The sequence below is a fragment of the Astyanax mexicanus genome, chromosome 21, assembly GCF_023375975.1.
Source record: "Astyanax mexicanus isolate ESR-SI-001 chromosome 21, AstMex3_surface, whole genome shotgun sequence".
Lineage (NCBI taxonomy): Eukaryota > Metazoa > Chordata > Actinopteri > Characiformes > Acestrorhamphidae > Astyanax > Astyanax mexicanus.
Window position 1 is genome coordinate 19475057 of NC_064428.1, and position 17501 is coordinate 19492557.

At 35.3% G+C, this 17501-nt stretch overlaps 1 protein-coding gene across 2 annotated transcripts in view; it reads right to left on the reverse strand.

The window, feature by feature from the left end:
* The window catches only part of LOC103043041 (growth hormone receptor), a 63961-nt gene that overhangs the window by 31147 nt on the left and 15313 nt on the right, over positions 1 to 17501 (reverse strand). For both annotated transcript variants that reach the window (XM_007254841.4, XM_007254840.4), the window contains exon 2: positions 393 to 507. In XM_007254841.4, coding sequence (XP_007254903.3) covers positions 393 to 480 — 88 coding nt within the window. In that variant the 5' untranslated portion in view covers positions 481 to 507. The remainder of the gene's footprint in view (positions 1 to 392; positions 508 to 17501) is intronic.

Consider the following 17501-nt stretch of genomic DNA (forward strand, 5'->3'; position numbering starts at 1 on the left):
TGAACACATGTGATCTCTGAACCTTCAGATGGCACGGCGTCAAATACAGTCATTCACAATAGCTGATACCACATGGAAGTATATGCAAGAAACACTGATTTCTATTTGCATTTTTAATACTTTCCCATTGTTTTCTGGGTTGGGTTGTAGAATGTAGAATGTTATATTCTACAGTCTACATGAGGTAAAAGGACACTTTTAGGTTTAGGTTAATCTTTAGTGAAAACCAGTTAGATCCAGTTAACAGTTTCCACTGGCAAATTCGGTTTTGGCAGCTAAGTGCCTAGCCCATCCGCTCCAATACATTTTCAACCAGTAAAGCCTGGTGAAGCGTAAGAGCTGCCCACTCCACTGTACTGGCGGCAGTCTGACCTTGCAGGGGGCTGACTCACCTCCCTGGGGGGGCGCAGAGTGTGAGGTCTCCTGGGGAACTCCGGCAATAGTGGACCAGCAAAGCGACACGAGCAGGAGCTGCAACATCGCTCCTCAATCACCAGTTCTGCAGTCCTGGAGAAAAAAAAAGCGACCATGAATTAGTCATGCCATATAAATATCCTGCTAAAGTGAAAGAGACAAAAGCAGCTATTTCTGCCTTTTCATCTACCCTTCTGCATGAATAACGGCATTTTACAAAGCTGTTGTTGCATTTATTCTTTATATATGTTGCTATTTTGTTAGGGCCATATCTTTTATGCTGTTTTTTATTTTGAGCAAGAAAACATAGAATAAAAATATGGTCAGTCCATTGTTCAGTTTAGTGGATGGCTGGATGACAGATGAGCTAGACTGTGAGGAATTCATCAACTCAACAACCCTACCTCTCTCAGTCCATTACTGAATAAAATTAATTAATTAAATATTAACTTACAGCAACAAAACTGAATCAGGCTTTTAGTCCTAAATTAAGACTCCTGTCTTTATTAAACATTTCCAAAAAAGAAGGAAAGATAATAAATAAAAAGGAATCTATTAATTATCTCTGTAGTTTCTTATAGACAAAAAAGAGATCAGAGGGAAAGACAAGTGTAAAAAAAAATCATAATAAAAATTAATTCTTGTCTATTTTTATACATAAGGAGCACCTGAAATATGAGGTGCATTAAGCAGCACTAGTAAGGATGCCTGCATCGAATGTTTCCCTTGTAATGGGAAACATTTTCTTTCAGTCAAACAAGTCAAATGAGTGCAGGATGTAAATCTACACAGATTTTTTTCCTGAAAACTGTATATTTAGTTGAGTAAAGCACTTCCTATTTACAGTAAGCTTAGATTTCCAATATTTTGTCTAAGGTTGAGTTTTCATTGAAGATTCTCCAGCACTAAGGCTGGGTGCAGCAGCATTAGCATTAGCTGCTAACCACAGCGGCTCACCCTTATAACTCTGTACCTCGTTGCAGTGGCTTTATTGCTCTTTACAACCTGAATGGTAAAATTTATGCATAAGGCGCACTGTCAATTTTTGGGAAAATTTAAGGATTTCAAGTGTACCTTAAAACAGGTGTCTCGATATACACTCAATCCTTTCTCATTCAGCTCTAAGAACTTTTTCACTTCTGAGGCTGTGATCAATGTGATCAGTCGCGTTTTATTCACCTCATTAGCTTTAAAATGCATAAAACACAACTTAAAATGAATAGGATTAATGTGATTTTTATGTCAGTTAAACAAAACATTTTAAATGCCACTTTAAACTATAGCAAACTAATTTACTGAACTAACTTTATTAAATTTCTTGTTAAAAGTTTGTGTAACTAAATAATGTGTGTTGGCCAAACCAACTACTTTGTATGTGCTCATTTTGACAGGGTCTACTGAGCAATTCTGCAGGGGTTTTCACCTGATGTTCATCACAGACTTTGCATATTGGATGTGTCCTGCCACCTCCCTGTATCACCATCAGTGTGTAGTCATTCTCCACATGCTGCTGCCTTCCCTTGGGTCTTATATGTGTTATATAATAATTAATTGCTTGGCCTCAGTGTTAAAGGCTAAAAGAGCAAGTTGCTATGTTTTGTGTTGCTGAGTGAGTGTGACTATATGCCGACTATGCGTCACATATCTAATTTTCATAAATTCCCAACTTAATTTTTTAAGTTGATCCTAAAGTATATTCAGCAGAACTTACTTTAATAGAACTTAAATTAGGCCAACTAAAAAAAGTGTAAAAAAAAAAAGATTTTTAGTTGACACAACTGCCGGTGTTTTTTTCAAAACGTAAAAACTTTACATTTGTACAGTGCATATCTAACACATATGACTTCATGTTTGATTTTTTTAAAAATAACACAGGAAGCCAGAAGAATCATCCTGAAGCGCTCAGGACCAGTTCACCAGTGAACAAAACTATTCTGTTTGGAACAGGTGAAGGTAAGAGTGGAAAAGAATACAAACAGAGGACTTATGAATAACCTCTCAATAAACCTGAAGGCATGAATTGAGAATAAGATTATTTATCTGTGCAAAAGTATTTCTGTTCACAAAAACAAGCTATCGGATAATGGTGATACTCATGACTGTTTTGCAAATGAAAGCAGGTGCCTCTTCTAGATTTTGGCTGAGCTAAGATAAGTAGAAAACTAGGGTACATGAAAACATGACCCATGATCAGACACTAGCAGGTAGAAAAATAAAAAAGAGTTTAATGCTGAAAGAGCTACAAGGACAGAATACAAATCAGGTCAGGCCAAAAAAAGTGAGCAGCAAAACCAAATGAATGAGGCAAAACAGGATGGAGCATTGTCAAAAAACAAGCAAACAACAGTTCAACTAAACAAGGGAAAAGAGGCATATCTAAAATAGACAAAAATGTTGGCAATACTTTGCCCAGGGGTGGGTTAGGGACAGGCTAAACTACATATGATTAAATGAGACACAGGCGTATTCAGTCAGTACTCAGGTGAGCCAGAACTTGTAAACTGACTCTACTTGGATGAAGGAACACAAATGTGAAGGTGACAGAAATTCTGTGTTATCATGGGAAACAAATTTCACAGAATAATATTAACATCACATGACATACATAAAATCACAGTGGCTCAGAAAGTTTCCAGGATATTTTTTATTACTATCACAGTTATTATTGTAAAATCTATAGAAATACAAGCCTAATCCCTTTAATTACAGTGGTTCCCAATCGATCTCCTTGACAATGACCTTCCTACAGGTTTCAGCCAATCAAGGACTTGTAGGGGCAGTCATTAGATGGATCAGGTGCGGTGGATTAAGGCTGGATCCAAAGTCTGAGGGAGGCAGCTTTCCAGGAGAAGGTTTTGAGAGCACTGGTCTTACAAATATTGGAGAAAGCTAAATAAACAAAAACACAACAACAGTGATCCATCAGTTTCTCTGTATTTTGTGCTCAATCTTGTTGCTTGATTTGACAGCAGAGAGCATCATAAACAGAAGATCGCAGGTCTGTCCAACTGTTGTATAACCAGCATGTCTGAAAACCCATTTCCTCTCTGCTTTACATTGTTTTGACTGATCTGGTAGTCATGTGTATCCACATGCTAATCAGCCCTGCCCCTGTGTAGTGAGACTAAAGATTAGGCAAAACCTAAAACGGCCAGTAGAAAGGAACATAGCTTTTATGTAAGTAATAGATAAAACTTGGTAAAATAATTTGGGATCTCCCGATTAATTTTTTTATCCCAGAGTCCGAGTCATATCATTTTGAGTATCTGCCAATACCTGAGTCCTGATCTGATACAATGCAATAATAAAAACAACTCATCCAAGTTGTCCCTTAATGTTTTACATTGTAAAACATACATATAAATATACATTGTACATTATTAAAACCTGAATTAATTATTGCAATAGAGCTTACCTTCTTCTACTTTCTTTTTCTTTTTTTTTTTACTTGTCTTTTTCCGCATACATCAATTTGTACTGCATGGGATTAATGTTGGAAATACTAAATTTGGGTTCGATAATAGCATAAAAAAACGCAGTGTCCACTGAAACAATTCAGAACACAACAATGCGCCTGAGCATTTTAACAGCATACTTTAGACAAGATGTGAGGTGTGAGTGTGGGAAGGACTTAATTACTACCGTATTTTAGGGATGCACCGTATTATAAGGTGCACTAGCAATTAAAAGTATGTTTGTGCACGGGCATTATTACGGGATTACCTGTGGCAATAGTAAGGAACAAGTGTGTTGTCTCGTGTAATTCGGGTGTGGCGGTAAGTAAACAAAAATGATTTTTAAGTCAAATGAGCACTGGATGTTAATCTACACAGATTTCTCTCCTAAAAAACATTTATTTGTGTTAGTAAAGTGCTTCCGTTTATTTACAGTAAGCTAAGATTTTCAATTTTTTTGGGGTTGGCAGCAGCTAGCCTGTGGTCCGATACACTCGCTCTGAAAAATGAAAGAGCTAGCACTGCAGTTAGCGACTAATTCTAATACTGCTACATCCTTGGTGATGGAGAAACTTCACTGAAACTCCTTTATAATGCTGTACTTCAGCAGAGTGGCTTTACTGCTCCTTACAACCTGACTGGTTAAATTCATATATAAGGCACACCAAATTATAAGATGCACTGACGAGGATTTTTGGGAAAATTAAAGGATATTTAGTGCACCTTTTAGTGTGAACAATACGGCAATTATGCACTTAGACACACTACTTAAACATATGAAAAAGCAGGGTTCCCACAGCAGTATGCAGGTAGTTCGGCCGCCTTAACAACAAATCCCCCCCCCCCGTCTTGACAACGAATAAACCCCCAACAAATGATGCGTCACGAGCACCACCGTACAACCGCCAAACCACCGCTGTGCAAAACACCACTGTAGAGTACTGTGGAGTTCCACCCACACAAAAACCATCGACCAATCTCCCTGCCCAATTTCCACCCCCCTTGAAGTCTTTACTAGTCAATTTTCTGTGGAAAACCCTGAGAAGATACATCCTTTCATACTGAAGCTCTGTGCTACACTCCCTGTAAATGAGAGAAAAATCTCATCAGACTCTATTACTCTGTTATTTAGAACATATAAACCTGTGCTGATTTGATTTGATCGAATTACTGTTTTAATGCAATTTTCAAACTGGGATAATCAAGATGTATATATTTGTATATATTTACATATAATGCCAGAGGGAATCTCAGTAGACCTATGTCTCTTGTCAGAAACCTTGTTGATCATGGGTGTATTTCATTCATTTTCAAATGATGCACACCAAAGCTATAAGTTCTGCTTTTACCCCTTTTTGAGGAGAAACTAAAGCTAAATTAAACTGCAGATGTATGTATGTAAGTATAGATGGGCGTTTTCTGCAAGTGTACAAATGCCGGTAGTTTTACTGTTATTAAACAGTTTTTTTCTTAAATTATTTTTCAGTATTTTCCTAAAGAAAAAAAAAACAACTGAATTAAACAGGATTTGGGTTAAAAGAAAAACAGATTCGATAGGGCCCTAGTCACACCAACTACCACAATCCAGAACAACCCAGTTTTGAGCTCCGTTATATGACTTTTCTTGTGACGCATTAGTTAGAATGGGGAAAAATAGAGAGGAAAGAGATCAAGAGAAAAAGAGAGAATAAGAAGAAAGTACTGTTCTAAAGCGACGAGTGACGCACTATCCGAGGCAGTCATGGGATAGATCATAGGACAAGTCCATCAGTCCCCTCTAGATACAGTCATTAACACACACACACACACACACACAGATATAGTCAATAGCGCCTATTCTAGCTAGCCTACAACAACCCTTTTGGAACTCAGTGACTGACTTTCAAGCTCTTCATTGCTTTTATGATGAGTGCAAAATGATCGTCACATAAAACCTCTGCTCCTGTCCTGGTAATGAACAGTTGTTGTTTTTTTATCAGCAAAGGCTTTAATAATCACATCACAGCGATAATAAAATAAGTCTGGTTTTGCAAGACACAGTAAACTGCCATGTGCAATATGCAGTAAAGTAGAACAGGCATATATGAAATAAACCAGAGTCCAAATCAGACTTGAGATTGAGTTCAATATAATTTAAAATCTACGTCTTCTGGCTGTCAAAGCAGCATTTTTTTGCACATTTAGCTTTAAAAAAACAGCTTCAGGATCAAATTCTGTGATGCTTTACTAACTTGCAATACGGAGATCAGTGTCACTGCTTTTGCCTATTCAGAACGCTGTTAACTACACTGTGTATCTTTGGTGAAGCGGACAGCATACAGGCTTTTTATTTTTTAAATAAAAGCTTATTTTAAAACAATTTCTGCTTTTTCTGCAGTATACTTTTTTTGGGGGACAAATCCACCTATTTCGTCCCCCAGTTCCTATACGCCAGTAAGTAAATTATACATACATAAAAACTTTGCTTTAAAGCAGGGACAGTTCGTCAATGCACATAAAAAAAGGCCTACTCCAGAATCTCTCGCACATCTAGTGCATCCAATAGCGTAGCTCAGACTTCACATGTTGACAGGGATCTCTAAGAATGTACTAGGGGTGGGCGATATGGCTCTAAAATAATATCATGATATTTCAGGGTATTTTTACGATAACGATATACTTGGCGATATAGGAAAACAGAAAAATTATTTAGTAATTTCAGGAATATTGTATAGTAGTATAACAGTATAATCATAATGCGGCAACATAAATGATATAGCATAAAATAATAAAATGCAGCAAAAAATATTGCAGAATATTTAGTGCATGCATATAAACTGCAAACTAAAACAATTATACAATAAATATACTTAAAGCTTCACAGTAAATAATAGACTACTTTCAAGACAGAACAGTCCTATTATCACAATATGGATTTTTAATATCATGATATTTCTGTGTCACGATATATTGTATACGATACAATATTGCCCACCCCTAGAATGTATATACGGTTTACAATGCCATCAGAAGCACTAGAAGCACCAGAGGTCTTATAGCAGCCCCCCCCCCCCATCCAGTGACACACCCAAAATGAGGTTCACTCAGGAAATAAAGCAAAAAAAACAACAAAAAAAAACTAAAAAGTATAGGGGCTGTTAACCCTGTAAATCAACATTCCTGCTGTGAGAGTGTTCATATGAGAAGAGGAATGTAGTTATTCTACTATTTCAGCTGTTTCTTGTATTCAGTGTGTTAAATGCAGGAGAAATAGGCTGGTGTGAAGGTCTGACCATCTTACCATCTTTTTGATAGCAATTTATAGTCAGACTTGGTTAGCGCATCTCACAAACCACTAAACCACTGATTTAGGGGTACGAGCTCAGTACCAACTAGTGCTGCACCAAATATTTGGTCGAAAATGACAAAAAAAAAAAAAGAATACAGTGCACATATGTTCCACCATAGCTCAGTTTACCTACAGTGCTTTAAGCTGCAATCAGTCAGTATCTTTTGAGACTCTGGAATTCTGTTATGCCGAGAGGCTTAAGAGCTTAAAAAGAACAGTAAGAACGGCAAGAGATTTGGCTTCCATAATGCTCTGCTCTCACTATTGTCATTAGATTGTGCTGAAATAATACATAATCTTCCCCTCCGCTATTCTTTTTACGCATTACTATAGAAGCCTTCTAATCCTAGCTAGAATTCGGAACTAGAGAGCCACACGATTACTACCAACTACCAAGATCTCACTGTTAGTAGATTTATTTCACCTGCTCCCCTCTCTCTCTCTCTCTCTTTCTCTCTCTCTCCGCCCCATGTCCTCACCACCCATGAGAAATAAAGATTATAGATGAGCTGCTTTATCTCGATCGCTAAGCTAAATGCCCAAGCTTGGCTAAGATGCAATACATTGTCGGCCGCCTCACAGGCTACGCCAGTGGGACCTAGACAGTGGACTGAGGTGACTTCTGGCCTTTCCAAATAGCCAGCACAAAGCAACTCGGACACTCCAGATGGATGCTTTTAGGATTAGCGATCTTATAGGTTATAAAGTCAGAGGGCTAGTGGCTACACCTGGATAAACTCCTTGAAGGGATCTCTAGAGTGATTCCACAAAAAGCCAACTATACCCAGAGATAGTAAAGATTAAAGCTTCTGGTTCTTTGCTAATTAAGAATAAAGTTTTATCCTGCACATGTACTGTATATCCAATTAAGAGAAGGAACCCACTGAGGAACTTTTATTTTTAAAAGCCTTATTAGTCCCAATTGCAGTTTACCACTCTTGTGAAGATGCTTAAGCTTATTTGTGATATCAGCCCTACACAGTCATTCTTTCGACTTTGTTTAACACTTTTTTGTTTACTAAATAATTCCATATGATTTTCTTTATGGTTTGGATGATCCAAAATGTGTGTCCAAACTTTTGACTGTATGGTACATATAAGGCAGCGAGTAACCAGTCAGCTCTTAATGCTAATGTGTTGGAAGTAGAAACACCTGGCAAGTGTAAGAATCAAAACGGCTTTAACAAGTGCCAAAAACTGATCCAACAACAAAAAAAACCCTTTTAAATTGTAATAATTTAATTCAAGGTGTATTTACACAATGTACTAATTGTTAAGGTTGTCTCAGTTCAACTAGGGCTCGGAAATATGAAAAAAAAACTCAATATTGCAATATAGCAGTATATGATATGATATAATAAAAGAAAAAAATATAATAACCCCAAAAACACTGCATTATGTATATTTAAATATCTAAATTTATTTTTTTAGTTTAGGTTTTAGTCTGCACACTTTTTTTCAGACATTAAAAATCCATCATTGAATGAAGATTTTCTGTGTTCAATAAGCTGGTAATGAAGACAATTAATACAATAAACTGGATTTGGGTGACTATATTCATCATTCTGGTTATTCTGACCTCAGTCTGTGCCTTACTAAGAAGCATTCTTTTAGTTAAAATATCTACCAATACAATTTTTGCATCAGTCCACCTTATTCACCTGTAACCTAGCAACATCGAGGACCCGGAAGCCATTAAAGAGCATGTCCACCCCTAAGACCAGCCTCTATTCTGCCCTTTTCTGTAGCTCATTTAAAAAAAAAAGACACAGCAGGATACAACAGGCATAGTTTCACAATAACGGAAAAAATATGATTTCATCACTAATTAAGACATTATGGAAATGCATGTGGGTGCTCCAGCTATACGTTTACACACACACACACATATATATATTTTATTATTTTTTGCCATGTTAAATCATATGAGCGCTTTAGGTTCTAAAAAATTCTAAACCACTGTTTGTAATAAAGGCACACAGCTTGGCTACTGTTCCTCTCTTACCCCGGAAGAAGGTGGAGGAATCGAGGAGAGGAGAGGAATAGGACAAATGGAGAGAAGGAGCAGTAATTAAGGAAATGATCCCTGATACCTTTAAATATGATGTTAACTACTGATGAACATATGACATGCTCGATTTCAGCCCAAACTAAAACTAGAACCCTATATATATATATATATATATATATATATATATATATATATATAATATTAATACAATATTTGCCAGTCAAATAAAAGTAATAATAAATCTTGTGTGTTATTAATTTTATTTTATTTCTCTTTTTTATTGTTCATAAAAAGTGGTGGTTTATGTTCTACAGCAGAGGTTCTTAACTGGTCTCAGTCCAGGACCCACATTTTCTTGTGGTCAAGAGACCCACTTTTATAGAATACAAACCATACAAACTTATTTTAGAAAAAATAGCCTTCAAAAACCCATTTAAACATACCTATGCAGGCAAAGTGAATTTAAAAGCATTTTTAAGAAACTGAGTAGGAACATGCCAACTACATTTATAAAACTTATAACACTAAAATTAAACAACAAATCTGCAAAAAATAAATAAGGCCACAAAATTTCTCTGCATATCTCTGCATTTAGAGTACGTTAGTATGAAACTCTCTCTGTCCCTTTTTTCCCCAATATAAAAGACGAGTACAAAATCAGATCAGCATTAATTATTTAAAAAAAAAAAGCCACTTTTACCAGTTTTGGGTCCCGACCCACCAGTTGGGAAGTACTGTAACTTTGTTTTATTTGTACAAAATGTTTAAAAAAAAAAATTAGGATCCCCAAAAGATTTCCTGGGTAGGATACTTTGGTGTATCCTCCACTGGAAGCCACTTCAAGAAGGATTTTAAGGGGCTTCTTTTGCCTTCTCCGGTATTTGTTTAGACGGCAAGATGGTGTCACACAATCAGTTTCCGGGTTATGGAGGAGAGGAGGAAGTTAATTTAGGAAAAAGCAGTAGCTTTTGGGGTTTCTGGACACAGCCAGTAAGATAGAAACAAAAAATATATATATAATGGAGACACACATTTTGACAGAGCACATATCAACACCACAGAAAGCCACAGTAGATCACATGACTTAAAATGTAGACGGAGAAAGACAGCCAGGCTTCTGGTAAACAAAAAAATGCTAAAGCTAAGTTACCTCAGCCACTGGTGCTGAAAAAATACATTGAGTAAACACTAGGGATTAAATATGGTTATTCGTTTTTTTTAGATTGCATTATAAAGAAATAAACTAGCAATTAAATAAGACTGACTAACTAGCTACATAATTAATAGTGGAGCACAATAAGTCCTGTTTAACTGTATTTTGTGTTTTGCGTATCAAATATGCGTTGGATGAAAATCTGTTTTGTGGTTTTTAACATCAGTGTCCCGATGTCCCCGATGTCCATTTTGATGATGACCTGAAAAATTGTCCCTTAGCCTGATCTTCCCTCAGCAATCCTCTCATCGTTCAGTCCCCACACTCAAATAGCCTCAAATCGCTTACCGCACTGTGGCCTAGATAAAGCAGCTATCCATTAACAGGACCTTGTGCCTGTCTGTATCTGCTTATCATTTACTGTACGTTATTTTATTATTTTGCTTTATTAACCCTCTATAGCACAACTGAGTGTTTATTACACCATACCATACTGTATCTTACTTATTATGTATTTATTTTTAATATACAGTGGCATAAAAAGTATTTGCCCCCTACAGATTTCTTATGTTTTTGCTTTTTCGTTATACTGATATTTGTCTGATATAACTTTAATATCAGACAAAGCAGCAACAAGCAAGTCCTCCAGGCCCTGAAGCAGCAAAGTAGCCCCAGATCTTCACACTACTACCACCATGTTTTACGTTGAGTATGAAATTACGTGTTAGTTTTACGCCAGATGTAACGGGACACAGACCTTTCAAAAAGTTTCACTTTTGTCACATCAAGATATTTTTGGGAAATGTTAGATGGGGCGTTGTGTTCTTTTTGGTCAGCAGTGTTTTTTTATCTTGGAATTCTCTCATGCAGACCATTTTCAAACAGTTTCTTTCTTATTATTGAATCATGAACACTAAACTTAACTGAGGCGAGTGAGACCTGCAGTTCTTTAAATGTTGTTCTGGGTTCTTTTGTGACCTCCTGGATGAGTTGTCCATGCCCTTTCCGGTCACTGACTTTATAATCTTTTCCAGACTGACGATTATCAATGACTTTGTTTCCTTGTCTGTTTTAGAATTTCCTTAAATTGCAGCATAATGTGGGGGGAATGAAATCATCATTTAAAAACTGATTTTTATATTTACTCAGGTTATAGTTGTTTGATATTACAGTTAGTTTGATCATCTGGAAAATGTAATGGCCAATGAAACTGATGTTAATAATTATAAAACTTTAAGAGTGATGGATTACTGAGAGTGAAGGATTACATATAAAGCACTAAACAAATTAATGTAATGTTAGAAAAACAAATAGAAACTTTATAGATTTCAGTCCTTCATATTTTATTGAATGCAAAAAAAAGAATTCTGAGGTCATCTAGTTAATGTACCACCTTATGATGCTTCAAGTTCCACCAGTGGTACCTGTATTTTTACACAACCAGTCTTATTCTTAACAATTAAAATGCTTTAATTAAAAGTTTTATACTCAATATAACTAGTTTTATGTTAAAAAAAAGTTATTACATTGTTGTTGTATTATTTATGTTACATTGGGATTTTAACCTTAATATATTTACAGTCATGTGGGTGATTCTCACGAAAAACAGATTTAAAAGGGTTCACACTTGAAAAATTTCAAAAGGCATTTAAATATAAAATTTCTTTTTGTTATGCAAGACTAGGGTCTGAACTTTTTAGAAATACTTTTTTTTTTTAATTTTATAATTTTTTTCTGTATATTTTGCACCATTTTAGTCAGTCAGAGCACACACATTCTCAGTACCGCAACATGATAACACAGAACAGATATGGTTTAAAAGTTACACATTTGTTACTTTTTAAATAGATATTATTAACAGTTGTGCTCATATGTGTATATAACCCAGAAAATATTATATTTATAAGTTTCCCATTTTTTTTTATTTTATGATTTGTCTCATTACCGCAACAGATTTCATGATTCATGTCCTGTCTTTTCAGGATATTTAACTGAAAAATTACATGTATAATTTCTTATTTAGTACAGATGACCTATGAAGAAATACAATTTATCCAAATACCATTATAAACTAGAATTTGTTTTATAACAGTAAAATAATTAGTAAATAAATATGTGTTGCGGTAAAGAGAATGGTGTTTCGGTAAAGAGAGTCAATGTTTCGGTAAAGAGAGTCATTACAAGGATTCCTACTTAATTAACAATAACACTTTACACAACAAACACAGAGTGTGAATGCTGTGAATAAATAACAAATTCTAATGATGTACTTCTTGAGTTTTGTATGGAGTAGTAATATTGAACAAAATGTGGTATTTGCTGTTGAAAATTATTCTCAGTAAGACTCAAGCTGTGAAAATATCCTATTTTGAACTGTGTATTTTAATAAAACAAATTTCAACATACCTCATTAGACATAAATTCCTTAAAACTTTAAACATCACTGTATAACTAAATTGAAATGGAATGTTTAAATACAAAATAAGTAATTCAACATCTCATAAAACAACTTTTTTATTAAGTATTAATTTCATGACAGATATAAACATCAATGTACAACTAAATTGAAATTAAATATTTAAGTATGAAACAAGCAATTCAACATCTCATTAAACATCTTTGTATTAAGCATTAATCTCATGAAAAATGTAAACATCAATGTGCAACTAAATTAAAATTAAAGATAAAATTAAAGAAAGTTGTTTAATGAAATGTATATATGTGTGTATATATATAAATTTCATATATATAATATATACATTTCATGAAACAACTTTTATTGTTATAAACTGTTAATAAAGGTTGTTTCATAAAATGTGTATATATATATATATATATATATATATATATATATATATATATATATATATATATATATATATATATATACATATAAACAGTTTATAACAATAAAAGTTTATAAAAATAAATTTCATGAAACAACCTTTATTAACAGTTTATAACAATAAAAGTTGTTTCATGAAATGTATATATTATATATATGAAAATTATATATTATATATATATATATATATATATATATATATATATATATATATATATATATATATATTATTTTTATATATTATTTTTATATCTTATGCGGAAGTTATATGGGTGTCACTGCCCTGCTACATAAATCTGTTTTTTATCTGAAATTGCATCATGTATTGTTTTATATATTGTTTATTATAAGTAAATAAAGGCTTTTTTATGAAACAATATATATACAGTGAGTCCAAGAAGTATTTGATCCCTTGCTGATTTTCTTCGTTGGCCCACTAATAAAGACATGATCATTCTATACTTTTAATGGTAGATGTATTCTTACATGGAGAGACAGAATATTAAAAAGAAAATCCAGAAAATACATCTAAGGAATATATATTAATTGATTTGTATTTCATGGAGTGAAATAAGTATTTGATCCCTTAGTATTCATTAGCAGTTCTGGCTTTTACAGACCAGTTAGACACTCCCAATCAACTTGTTACCTGACCTGAAGCCACCTGTTCTCACTAATCACTTGTGTGAAAAACACCTGTCCACAGAATCAGACAGATCACACAGATTTCAAGTCTCCAACATGGGTAAAACCAAAGAGCTGTCGCAGGACCTCAGAGTCAGAATTGTTGACCTTCACAAAGCTGGAATGGGCTACAAAAAGATTAGTAAGGTGTTGGATGTGAAAGTAACAACTATTGGTGCAATTATCAGAAAGTTTAAAGAGTATAACATGACAATCAACAGACCTCGGCCCGGTGCTCCAAAGAAGATTTCGCCTCGTGGGGTGGCAATGATGCTGAGAACGGTCAGAAATCGTCCTGCAACCACTCGGCAGGAGTTAGCAAATGACCTGAAGGCAGCTGGGACCACAGTTTGCAAGGAAACAATTGGCAACACTTTGCGCAACAATGGATTCACATCCTGCAGTGCCCGAAAGGTACCCCTGCTGAAGAGAGCACATGTGGAGGCGCGCCTCAAGTATGCCAATGATCATTTGAAAGATGAACCAAGTTATTGGGAGAAGGTTTTGTGGTCAGACGAGACCAAAATTGAACTTTTTGACCTCAACTCCACCCGCCATGTGTGGAGGAAGAAAAATGCTGCCTATGACCCCAAGAACACTGTGCCCACCGTCAAGCATGGAGGTGGAAGCATAATGTTTTGGGGGTGTTTCTCTGCCAAGGGTACAGGGCTACTTCACCGCATCACTGGGAAGATGGATGGAGCCATGTACCGCACAATCCTGAGGGACAACCTCCTCCCCTCTGCCAGGGATCTGAAAATGGGCCGTGGTTGGGTCTTCCAACATGATAACGACCCTAAACATACAGCAAAGGCAACAAAGGATTGGCTCAAGAAAAATCACATTAAGGTCATGGAGTGGCCCAGCCAGTCGCCAGACCTCAATCCGATCGAAAATCTATGGAGGGAGCTGAAGGTCAGAGTTGCCAAGCGACAGCCCACCAACCTTCATGATTTAGAGAGGATCTGCAAAGAAGAGTGGGCCAAAATTCCCCCTGGTGTGTGTGCTAAACTTGTGGTTAACTACAACAAACGTCTCACCGCTGTGCTTGCAAACAAAGGCTTTGCCACTAAGTATTGAGTGTGTTTGGCAAGAGGGATCAAATACTTATTTTCCTCATTGAAATACAAATTAATTAAAATATATTCTTTAAAATTATATTCTGGATTTTTGTCTTGATATTCTGTCTCTCCATGTTAGAATATATCTACCATTAAAAGTGCAGAAGGATAGTGTCTTTATTAGTGGGCAAACAAAGAAAATCAGCAAGGGATCAAATACTTCTTGGACTCACTGTATATATATATAAGTTCATGTCACTTAAAACATTAATTTCTCTTTACCGCAACAGTGAATCTCTCTACCGCAACAGGCCTTAAATTGTTGCGGTGTATGAGAAGGCTGTTGCGGAGTATGAGGGACCTTAACCTTCTTTGAACTCTGTGGGGCCACCATGATGCCTGGCTAAACTTTTGCTAGCTTTTTGTATTTAGACTTTAAAAACCTTAAAAATTCCCAAAACACAATAACATTTTCATTTTTTTAAACATTAAAAACTAGCTGTTTCGGTAATGAGAAACAAAAAGTTGTGTATGCTCGCTGACAACCAAGTTTTTAACATTTATCTGGAGAGGTATAAAATTAGGTGCTTACCTGGTAGCCATCTTGGGTGTCATACTAAAAGGTGTCCCCCCTCTCAAAATGGCTGTTTTTTGTCTGTTCCTTGTGGTCTTAAATGGTGCTTGAAAATTGTTGCGGAGGCTGAGAACATTGGTTCTGACCAAAGTTATTTTTCTAAATATTTTCTTTTCTTTTACCAATGAATTCCAAGTAATACATTTTTATTGACTGTAACAATTTACTTTATGAGATACATTTAAGTTTTTTATTATTTATTTATTTTAAATATTAAAATTGTGTAATTGAAGAGCCGAGATTCAGCAATGGACGCGTTGCGGTACTGAGAATTTCACACTAAATTATAAAAAATACATAATTTAAAATATCACAATGTCTACTTTTAATCACTTCCAATATAGCCTTTGATGAGATGTTTATAAACCAGTGTTTCCCAAATTGATAGCATTTACCTGTTCATCACACTCCTTAATGCCACCTCATTAGTCTGATTTCGTGAGAATCACCCATGTGCTCTTCTTATCACAATGATAAGAAGCTCTTTATGCTCTTTATGAGCTCTTTAAACAATTAATTTAACACATTTAATTTTAGATTTTGTGTAAATATTCAGAACTGGGTTTTGGCTCTTAAATGGGTTAAAAGTATTTATCAAAATTAAAAACTCGTCAGAAAACTAAAACTGAAATTCTCCATTTCTAATGTGTTTCTGCCACCAGCGTCCACAGCACACGGCTAATCAAGCAATGTTAATCATCTCATCTACAAGTAATCTCCTTTCGTCTCTGAGCCAATAAAGCATGTGTTTCTATCACAGGTTTCAGTTAACAGACTCTGAAAGAGGTCAAATAAGCTTTTTACAACGCACCCTGAAATTGTGTTATAAAAGCACAATTTCTTTCTGAATCAGTGCAACCTTTTAACGTTAACTTGGTGAAATCCCCTCGCATTAAATTAAAATATGTTAAATCATCGAATAAAATCACGAGTCAAACAAGAAGAACTCAGCAAGTGCTAAAGATGGTCTGACACTAGCCTCAGGTAAACTCGCTTCTCAGAACTGCTCATAATCTTCATGTCCTAATGTTTGTGGATACCCCTTCTACAGCTCTGGAAAAAAATAAGAGACCACTTAAAAACGATGAGTTTCTTTAATTTTACCAAATTGAAAACCTCTGAAATAAAATAAGGAGGAAGATGGATGATCACAAGCCATCAAACCAAGATGAACTGCTTAAATTTTGGCACCAGGAGTGGCATAAAGTTATCCAAAAGCAGTGTGTAAGACTGGTGGAGGAGAACATGCTAAGATGCATAAAAACTGTGATTTAAAACCAGGGTTATTCCACCAAATACTGATTTCTGAACTCTTAAAACTTTATGAATATGAACTTGTTTTCTTTGCATTATTTGAGATCTGAATATTGCAGCCATTTCCCATTTTCTGCAAATAAATGCTCTAAATGACAACATTTTTATTTGGAATTTGGGAGAAATGTTGTCCGTAGTTTATAGAATGAAACAACAATGTTAATTTTACTCAAACATATACCTATAACCCTACTGACCTACTACTAAAATTCAGAATTAAGAGTTTAGAGCAGGGGCTCCCAACCTTTTGCAACTCGCTGCCCTTTTTAGCTTCATAAAACATTCTGCAGTCCACACAAACAATCAAAGTAGCCAAGGCTTGAACCGCTTTTTGTTGAGAAAGACCCTGTTTTTAAACGATTTATTAATGATGGGTAAAAAACCCAATAAGGCAGAAGTGTTTCACTCAAATTCCATCAATTCCTGTTAGAAAAATGTTAGAATTGAATGAACGCCAGCAGTCAACCGCTTTTTAAATTTTTTTATTTAGGGCACGTCAGTGTGCAGCTCGAAGCATGCTAAAGGCATGTACAAATTCTCTTAATTGATCATGGGTGTGTTTTGGTGTAACATAAAATAAACCAATCAGCTTGCCGCTTACC